General features: G+C 44.6%; 1 protein-coding gene across 1 annotated transcript; it reads left to right on the plus strand.

Moving 5' to 3' along the window:
* Nucleotides 1–613: 613 nt before the first annotated feature.
* CALM1 (calmodulin 1) lies at nt 614–9876 on the plus strand. Its single transcript, XM_059850140.1, has 6 exons — nt 614–761; nt 3712–3742; nt 4715–4858; nt 6826–6932; nt 8394–8529; nt 8758–9876. Exons 1-6 carry the CDS (start codon nt 759–761, stop codon nt 8784–8786), a joined length of 450 nt encoding a protein of 149 aa, XP_059706123.1. The 5' UTR covers nt 614–758; the 3' UTR covers nt 8787–9876.
* The last annotated feature ends 641 nt before the right edge of the window (nt 9877–10517 follow it).

The following is a 10517-nucleotide window of genomic DNA, read 5'->3' on the forward strand; positions in this document are numbered from 1 at the left end:
TGCCTCTCAATTGCAGGCTTCTGAAGAGGCTGAAGTGACACCTCAGTTGTAGACCATCCGATTCTGGATTAAATTTCGCCGTCGTCTGGATTTTGGCGCTTGACAAAAGCCCTATGATTAATAAAAAAGCAGCTGTGCTCTCTTGAACATTTTAGTTTTACAGTCGCTGTCATACACGCCTTGTCATGGAAAAAAAAGTCCTTTATTAACGTTCTCCCCCGTCCCCGCGCCATCATCCTCTCCCAGGTGCCGCTCCGGGCTCCCCGGGGGAGCGCGGGCCCGCCTCGCCGGCGGGGATGCTGTCTAGAAAATAAAAAAAGCACCGACTTGGCCGAGATGCCCCCGCTCCGGGGGTTCCAGCCTGGAGAGCGGCGGGGACCCGGCGGCGAGGCAGCTCCCCGCGAGCTGCGCCGGCACCAGCGCCTAGCAGAGGAGAGCCACTGCCGGGACCCGGCTGCCCTCACCCCTCTGGGGGCGCTCGGTCGCGGGGCTGCGGGAGCGGCCCCGCCGGGGGAGGGGAGGGGCCGGGCCGCTGAGGGGGCAGGGCCTCCCGCCGCAGTCACCTCGCACATACCGCGCCGGGAGGAGGGAAAAGGGCCCCGCTCCGGCGGAGGGATACAGCCCCACGTATATAGCGGGCGGCGCAGGCTCACAGCCACAGCACTCTGTGAGCCGCGCCGGGAGGAGGCAGCAGTCGCCGCCGCTGCTCGTGGTCGCGCAGTTCGTGCAGCCGCCGCCGGGCCCGCCGCCGCCGCGCCATGGTAGGGGGCTCGTTCGCTCGCTCGATCGGCCGGGCGCGGCACGGGGGGCCCGGGCTGGGGCGGGGGCTGGTGCGCAGTGCGCTCGCTGCAGAGCTGGGGACAGTCGGGTTGGTGGAGCCGGGCTGTCCCTGGGGAGGAGCGGGGGTGGGGGGAGCCTCGCGAAGGCCCTTCCCGCCCGGGTCTTCGCGGGGTGAGCGGGTTGGTGGCTGCGGACTCTTCCTCTCCCTACCCCCCGCTGCCTTGCGCGGGATTGCTGTGGAGCTACGGCCCTTCCTCTTCCGCCGCTTCCTTCCCCTTTCCCCGGGCCTGCCTTGTGGGCGCCCCGGCCCCGCGCCCTCCCGCCCCGCCTCGCTTTCCCTCCCCTGCGGAAAGGGCCGGGCGCGTCTCCCCGGGGCCACGGCCCCAGCACCGGGCAGGGCGCGCTGCGGGGCGTGGCGCGGGTTTGCGGGCGAGGATCCCGCTCGGCTCCGGCACCAGCTGCACTGCGCAGGGAGCGGGGGGGCGGCCGGGGGAGGGCACCGCGCTGCAGCTACTGCGCCCCCGCCGTCCTCCCCAGTCCCCCCCCCAAAAAACGCAGCAGCGGCGGCGAAGCCCATCGCTGTCTGCATTACATCATGTCTCCTCCTCTTCCTCCCGGCCCCCGCGCACCCCCCGGCCGCGGGGACCTGGGCGCTGTGCGAGTTGTTCGCTTGGAAGCGGCCCAGCTCCTGCATGGGGGGCTCGGGGCGGGAGGGGCGCAGCCTTCCCTTTCCCCAGGGGCTGCGAGGGAAGAGCTCCTGCCCCAGCCGCCCGCTGGGGGAAAGGCCGTGGGGAGGGAAAGCTGGCCGCGGAGCCCGGGCGCCCTCGCGGTTGAATGATGAGGACGTGGTGTGGCTGCCGGCTGGAGAGGGAGGGAGGGGAAACGGGGACGCACTGCAGCAGTGGGTGGCTGCTGGCCGGGAAGGGCGCCTGTTGCGTCGGCGGGCTGCGAGCTTCCCGCTCCGCCGGCCGGGCGATGCCCGCCGGAACGCATCCCATCATCTGCCGGGTGATCGCAAAAGAGAGCAAGAGGAAGGGCTGGGATTTTCCCGGCTGTTTTTCGCTTCCTGAGGGAGCGGAGAAACAGTTGCAGACTGAGCTCTAGTCGCTTTTTGGCAATGTGGGTGTTCCTCGACCCTGTCTCTGCATCTCCCCTTCCCGTAGGAGAAGTCTGACATCACCAGGACAGGATTTGATGACTTGGCTGGGTGGGGTGATGGCTCCAGCCCTGGCTGGGTACCTTTGTCCTGTAGCTGCGGTAAGGGTATAGTTAGTGGCTGTGCCTGTTGCTCGGGAAGGTGAGCCCCTTGGCAGTGTAGGGTTGGGTTGTGTCCTCGGGCATCATCGAGTGTGCGAAGGTTTTGGGGTTTTTTTTGGTGAAAATTTTTTTTTTTTTGTGGAATTTTTTTTTTTCACTTGAAATATGATTTTAGAAACGTTCAGCGAGCTCTGATTAATGGGGCAATGAACTGGTGCTGTGGGCTGGAGGTTTTTTGCCAAGGTGTGGCTCTGTTTCCTGTTCTGCAGGGCAGTGAGTCTGTTATGTAAATTCCTTAGATAATCTTTAAGTGAAACCTCGCATTTTCTGGAAAATCACAAAGAGTGCAGGAAGTCGAGCCAGATTTTAAGCACAAGCTTTTTTGCAGTTATTAAAGAAGACTGTCTTTAGCAGTTTGCATTTCTAGCCTTTTCTCCTTCCTGCATGCGGGGAATTGTTTAATCATTACATCCAGACCTTAAAAGAAGCCCCCTAATTACAGATGAGATCTGTGTATTTCCCTTAACATATAGAGAAGATTTTCAACCCTATCCTTTTCCCATATACAAGAGCCTAACATTGCATAACTGATTAATTCTCCATTGTATTTGTTGCTCTTTGCTGTAGTTAGATGGTTTTTATACTTAATATTTTAGGACAAGAAGGGTTTGCCTACCTTCTCTGACCTACAAAATTCTCTGTTCTATTTGTAAAAACAGTCCAGTAAAATGTGTTTAAAAGCAGTTACTAGCTCATATTCTTCCATATCTGTGATTAAGCATGTAAAAGTCTCTCCCTTTTTTTTTTCTTTACTAGGAAAAGGCATATTTTTCCATAGAGAACTGGTTAGCTCCTTTGAGTCCAAACTGGAGCTTTTTGTGATGCTCTATCCATACATAGGGAGAGGCTTCTGGAAGGATGTGGCTACCACAGTTAAGCTCTAGAAAGCCCTTTTGATCACCCACTGAGCTGTATATCTTTGTATGCAGCAGTGCCCCTTGATGTACAGAAGGTCATAAGCAGGCATTTTAAATCTTGCCATTTAAATTTATATATAAAACAGCCTGCATGTCAGGGTGAAACACCTTAAACTGCTTGGCTGAATGGAAAAATACTATGATGCATGAAAACTGATTTTCTTTGTCAGAGGTGGCAAAAAAATCTCTATAACACTGAGATGTAATTGGTAATGTTGCAGCAGAGCCCCTCCTGTGGGGCTGGCAGAGGGCTGGAGGCTGCTGCGGTGAGGTGGGGAGGGCAGGGCTGGAGCGGTGGGCGACGCGTCAGCCCACACGTGTGCGGTACCCCCACGCTGCCCTGCTGGGAATGGCATGTGCTGTGAAACCCCAGACACAGAGCACTGGGGAGTTTGTGCCTCTCTGACCAATTGCAAGGAGCCTGCCCTGTGTCCTTCACTGGACCAAATCTGATTCACCAAGTTGCAGGATGGCGTTCGATTCTTCATATGCGGTTTCAAACCAAGTTAGCCTCTATGCTTTTGGAAACAGCTGTGGTGTAGGTGAGTGCAGTCTCCTTGTAGGGACAGAATTCCAGGGTTTGAAAGTGACTTCATGAAAGTAATGATAAATCACTTCTGAAATTGAAAGGAAGTGCCTCATGGCTTGACAGAGCTAGCAGTAAACAGTATTCTAAAATGTTCTATTCTTCGTGTAGGCTGATCAGCTGACTGAAGAACAGATTGCTGGTAAGTGTTTTGATGATAATTTTTTTTTTTTTTGCTAGCTCTTGTGACTAAAAGAAAATATATTATCTCAAGCATAGTGGAAAAAAACATCTTTGACAGTTTTAAATCTGTACTACCACTTTTGAAAAGCACTCACTTAAAAAAGATCCCAAACTAAAAAAAAAAAAAAACCCAGACAAAAATATTCTGGAAGATTACTGGTTCATTGCCTCTTAATTTAGATTTCTTATTCCTTGGACTACAGATAATGATATTTTTTTTTAGATGTTCAGACTTGAGCCAAGTTCTCCTAGATTTCTGGCAAACAGAAATAATTGCTAGACTCAAATGAACTACTTAGAGTCAAAGGAGACCTAGGTACTCTATTAAAGAGTGAAGACCAACTACAAATGAAATGACAACAAATAAACCTTAGATTGGTTTATTGCACATTGTTACAAGCCAGTGTCTTTTAAATAAATCTTTTAATAAACTGCCTGTAATTCAGGCTGGTCAGGAGAAGGAGCATTATTGGACCTTCTGGAGACCAGTCCCCCATTTATGGCTGACACTAATTGTTATTGTCTGCTGACTTGAAAATAAGTGGTAAATGACAATACTTTTGTTCTTCTAAGTCTGTTAATTGTTAAGGGAACCCAGTGGCTCCTTTCCCTTATTTCAGACAGCCGCTCTTTGTGGAGCTACTGTGCCTCAGGCAAGATGCAGATGCATGGAAATGAATTACAGAGTTGTAAATGCAGATAAATAGCCACATGAAATAAGTTTGAATTTACTGTGAAAGTTGTGTTGGTATTGTAAGTAATTTTTTATTGGTATTTGAGAGTGTTAATTCTCTCAATACAGGGACAGTTAGATAAAAAGAGAAAATGTTTCTTAGAATTGTGCCAGGCTTTGTCAGTAGAGTGCATTTTTAGTCTCTGGTTTTCTCACGCTGGTCATGTCTCTAAACACTGGGACTGTTTCTGCCTCTAGAATTCAAGGAAGCCTTTTCCCTATTTGACAAAGATGGTGATGGTACTATCACAACAAAAGAACTGGGAACTGTCATGAGGTCACTGGGTCAAAATCCAACAGAAGCAGAATTGCAGGATATGATCAACGAGGTAGATGCTGATGGTAAGTGTTGGGAAGGTGCTGTGATCATCTTTAATGTGTATGACCTCCTCACCTGGGCTTAAACTGCATTGACAAGACTGTGACATAGAGCTTTTACAGCAGGTTCAAAATGCTGGATAGACTCTAAACTCAGAAGGATGTCAAAGATGCTGGCAGTATTCATGAGGCTAAAAGCAGGCAATGGGCAAAGTTATGCTATTTGTCTTTAATATTTTATGGGTCAGAGGCTTCCTATTGCTATCTGACTTGCCCTGACCTGCCATTAACCTGTCTTTCCATCCAGCTTTTCTGTATGTGTTTTATCAGCCCATAGCTTTACCAGTGTCGGCGGTCTTGGCTAAGGCAAAAAATGTGTTTTCAATGGAAGTTTAGCACAACAGGAAGAGTGTATAGTCTATCTAATGAATTAAATCCCTAATAGATAGAAAGGGGCTATTGGAGGTAAAGGCAGAAAGCCCTCCCCATATCAAGGCTAACAGAATTATTGTAAAGGAACACCAGAGAGCTCATATTGAAACATATGTTGTGTTTCTGAACTCCACATAGGCTAACAGTTTTAAAAAGGAATAATATTTCCCATGCTCAAGGATGTCAAACCTCTAGTCTTGTATCTTGGTTGTGATAGTGCTTTTTCTCTAACCATTTTGTAAAAGAAGAGTGAAAGTATATTGGCAAGAGTATAAATTACTGGATTATCAGGCCATATTAAGTAAACTACTTTCTTTATAAAAGTGTAAGTTAACTTCAACTGCTAGGTTTTGCTGAAACTGAAAAGCTTCAGTGTCTGCAGTGGTATGTCGAGTTTGTGTATAGTGGCTTCTTTAGGCTGCAGACCAAATGCTGCTCTGGTGGACTTAAAACAGAAGGAGACTGAGGACTTCAGATAAGTGTGCCTGCCCAACTGTTTAAATTTGGGTTACAGCAGAATGCTTTGCTATTCTTCTGCATGTTCATTGAGGTTGTTTTCAAAACTGAGTGTGGACCTGTGTTCATATTTTACTGGTATATAAAGCTGGCCATGGCCTGAATCCCTAGGATGCAAGGATTTTCTTTTAACTTCATTAGTTGCACAGTGAATTTGTATGCTTCTTTAAATCAATGGGTAGATCTTAATTGCACAGTGAACTCTTTAATGTGGTTTTGTGAACTGCTTAATTGCCTTTTTGGCATATAGAGCTGAATCCCGACTATACAAATCTAGTTTCTTCACCGCACCACTTTTTTGCTAGCTTTAAGCAGCCTGAAATTTAAATCTTTGCTTTGAATGAAGAGCTTAATCTCAGGGGTGAGGCCTGGATGTCAGCAGGGATTTTCAGTTTTGCAATAAAATACCTGTAGGTGTTTAAAGAACACCTACAGCTAAGCTTATCAGTAATAACAAATAATGTCAGCTTTTCTTGTGTCACTGGAATTTGCAGGTCCTTGTTGCCTGTTAGAATGGTTTGTTGCTTTTGTTGTGTGCATCTATGGTTGATAAGGTAGTTGATTTTTAGAAAGAAAAAAATATTTACAGTTCAGTTTAGAGTGATGCTCCCAAATATTTGATGACCTTGGATTGCAATGGCAGCTTAATATGTGTTCTTCCTGGAAGACACAACAATTGAGAGATTATAAAAAAATTAAAAGGTTGATTTTGTGGGAGTTATTTGAAGTAAAAATAAGTCTTGTTGTTGGTTAACCTTGATGCGTCAAACTGGCATTTTACTTCTGGCTTCGGTGGCAAATCGTGTGGCTTGTCCTTGAAAGAAGGCAGCAGTTGATTTTGTGCAGGAACAGAGCGGCTGCTGCGTGTTATAATAGCAAAAAGGCAGTGGTAGCAATTTAGAGAGAGGAACCAGTTTGTCTATAAGGACAATTAATAGAGTGTCTGGCAGTCTTGTCCCTGGATAAGTCAAATGCCAAATATTTGTTTTTTTGTGAAGAAAAGCTTGGAAGTTTAATTTTTGCAAGTTTTTTTTTTTATTAAGGCAATGGGACTATCGACTTCCCTGAATTTTTAACCATGATGGCCAGAAAAATGAAGGACACAGACAGCGAGGAAGAAATCCGTGAGGCATTCCGAGTCTTTGACAAGGTATTACTAAAAGTACAGCTACTCTTCTAAAGCAATAATGATGTCTGTATTTTCCTTAGTCTTTTCTCTCTTCTTGTCTAGAAGGAGAAAAAATCCTCTAGTAGAAACAGAGGAGTTGGAAACATAACAGAGATTCTTCTGAATATAGAACCAGAGCTGTTGCAGCCTGATTCTACTTGATTTATACAGCAAGGTCTAAGCTTTAGGCTCATCTGTGAGGAAAACTTTCTGGCCTTTCCTTAGAAACAGAGATTAGCAGACCTTAATGCTTGGTGGAAATGGGGGCTGGGGTGGAGTTTATTTGAGATGTGTGGGTAGAGGAAGGGGATTTTTCTCTGCCTTTTGACTTTGGGGGGAATGGGGAAACATTTGCATGGATGCACATGGTTTTATGCTACCCTATGGAAGTTTTTGAAGCCAAGATGATGTCATCAGTATTTGGAGGGACATGAAGTATTGCATGTTTTCTTTTCAAAATGTGAAGTTTTCATGAAAGCAACCTCAAGAGCTCAATCCCCTTGACCTTGCTTAAAAATACCTGGGCATATATCAGTTTTCTAGAACAGAGGTTTCCCTCTTTGGGTTGTTTGAACATGACAGATGTTATACAAGAATTGTGTGGAGTAGGTGGCTGGTGCAGCTGTAAAGCTCATGCACATGCATGTGTGGAAGAAGACTTTACTACTACTTTTTATAGAAAAAAAAATGTCATTCTCTAGTACTGTGCTGAAAATACGGGAGTATTTCTGCAGACAAGATTAGTGTATAAAGCCACTGAGGTGGGTTATCTACTGGTGATGGCCATATCCTACTCTAAGGCAGTGTATTCTTCCAGTGTATGGAATTTCTGAAGTGGCTCAGAGTGAGCTTGAGGTTTGGATGTTGCAAATGGGGATATTGGCTTACAAGTGTCTATTTCTCTTCTCTTTTTAATTTTGCCATAAAACTTCTTAAAACTCCTTATGAGTAGAATTTCAATGCTTTCTTTGATCTGTTCTTTATCATCTTATCCAAGAAGCCAAACATAGTCAGCTGCAGTCTGGTTATAGAGGTAATGTTAACCCAGAAGAGAAAGTTAACTTCATTCTTGCTGGTGGGGAAGTGGGTCTCTTTTTGGCCTTGCTTAGGCAGCAGAGACTAAACAAAAACTTTTTTGGTTTTGTTTGTGTTTATTTTTGAAAGCTTTTTAAAAGCATTAAAAATACCTTATCACAACTACAAGCCAGGCATGCAGCTGTTATTACAGCACAATAATTGTATGGAAGGATATGGTGTCATGCATGCCTCAGAAGGCGGTGGGACTGATACATTCTGCAGTGTGTACAGTGTGCCAGGTCTGTACATCTGTCCCAGGTGCTGTAAGGCTGCTTCAGAAGCAGTTACTGGAAACCTAGCTGTAGTTTCCATGTTAGTCAGTGTCAGGGTTGTTGTTCATGGTCTTGTGCAACTCTTTTCTCATAGGATGGCAACGGCTATATCAGTGCAGCAGAACTACGCCATGTTATGACAAACTTAGGAGAAAAGCTAACAGATGAAGAAGTAGATGAAATGATCAGAGAAGCAGACATTGATGGGGATGGGCAAGTCAACTATGAAGGTAAAAAAATGCTTGTCTTGACTCAAAACCATTACTCAGACTGAGGAAAGCCTGTTGCATAGGGCATTAGTTTTTAATACTTGAGACACTAGTTATTTACTTGTCCCCTTCTGTGGACAAAAGCTTAGCTGCAGTGAAAGGTGCTTTTTTTTTTGCCAACTGTGTTTTAGACTCTTTTCATTTGAAGTACGCTGGAGACAGTAAATCGGTGACTTTTTATCTTTTCAGAATTCGTACAGATGATGACTGCAAAGTGAAGAGACCTCCTTTACACCTTTTTTCCTCTAGAAGAATCAAATTGAATCTTTTACTTACCTCTTGCAAAAAAAAATGTTCATTTATTCATTCTGTTTCTGTATAGCAAAACTGAATGTCAAATTACCTTCTGTCCACAAACTGCATGTAATGGTTGGTGGTCCTGTCCCTAAAAGATAAAGTTAAACATCAGTTTTACAATATAAATAATTGTACTACCTTGAAAATAAAAAAAAAAAAGGAAGCACTTAGTGAACTCAAAAGTTCCATTTGCTAATGACTATTACACTGTTTGGGCTGGCCAGTTTTTCATGCATGCAGCTTGACAATTGAGCACAGTCAGACATGTGTATTAAAAGGAAAAAAAAACCTAAAGGATCCACTCTCTTGTTCAATAGTGGATTCTAGTTCAATTTGTAGTATAAATTGTCATAGCTGGTTTACTTTAAAATTGGTTTATACCTCAGGATGGTATGCAGCAAAATGGTTGAAGGATGCAAAACTTAAAGAAAATGCCCTAAAGGTTGAATGGTTCTCCTGTACGTAGCAGTGTGCTCCAAAAATAGGATGATCTTAACTATGGATGGCATGTCTGTGTTAAAATACTGGTTTAACATTGTCTGCATTGCACTATAGTGAAACGGGTGTCAGGCTGTTACCGTTCACAAAATTTTTAAAAGAAACCTTCACCAAGGGAGCATCTTTGGACTCTCATATTTTTAAAACCTTCTGTACCATGACTTGGAGCTGGCGGAGTAGCCTGTGGACTTCAGCACAACTATCAACATTGCTGTTCAAGATATTACAGTTTATGTCCATTCCAAGTTGTAAATGCTAGTCTTTTTTTTCCAATAAAAGACCATTAACTTAAAGGTGGTGTTAAATGCTTTGTAAAGTTAAAATATATATATATAATTGAGATAATAAACCAAAAAAGCAGTAGGAAGGAAGTGTTTCTATGAATGACTTGCTGCTAAATTATAATGCACATGTATGCAATAAGTTATCCCCTATCTTTTCAAGATGGCAAGAACTGACCTCCTGTAACCCAAGACCTTTGCTATAAATAAATGAACTTGTGCTTGCCTTTCATATTACGACAATGTTAATTTAGTTGGTCTCAAAGTCGTGTAATGCTGACTCGTCAACTATCAGCACAGAAGTAACACCTCATTTCACTACAGTGGAGAGCTCTGAGCATGCATGTCGATACTGGGGAAACATGTATAGATTGCTTATGTTTTTTGACAGGTTATAAAACTAGTGGGAGAATTTAAACAGCATGGACTTCATAGATATCTGTGGTTCTCAAACATGCCAAAAATGCATTTATCTGCCCGCAGACAGAAATCAAAAGGACATTTTACAATATATATTAAAAAAACCAAATTAAGCCTTTTTGGAAACTGGGGCTGTTATGTCTTGACTTTTCAAACACTTGCATGAATTTTGTGGGGTGGAGAAGAGGACTAGGGTTAATTTAAAAACGATCTTGTTACTTCTGCTTTGCATGCACTAGCAGTGCTTAGTCATTCCAGTTCTCTGAATAAGTGTTCTCTGATCCTTCAGCTTCCCCATGAATGAGTGGCAAAGCAGCCGTGTGCACTCTTCTTTGTCTGAAAGAAGAATGCTTCTTCTCTTTTTTCTTTTTTTTTTTTTTCTTTTTTTAAGCAGAGCCTCCATGTGGAAGGCTTTTATGCTTGGGAGGGAGGGACTACAGCATAATTACTGAC

The sequence above is a fragment of the Haemorhous mexicanus genome, chromosome 6 (assembly GCF_027477595.1).
Source record: "Haemorhous mexicanus isolate bHaeMex1 chromosome 6, bHaeMex1.pri, whole genome shotgun sequence".
Classification (NCBI taxonomy): domain Eukaryota; kingdom Metazoa; phylum Chordata; class Aves; order Passeriformes; family Fringillidae; genus Haemorhous; species Haemorhous mexicanus.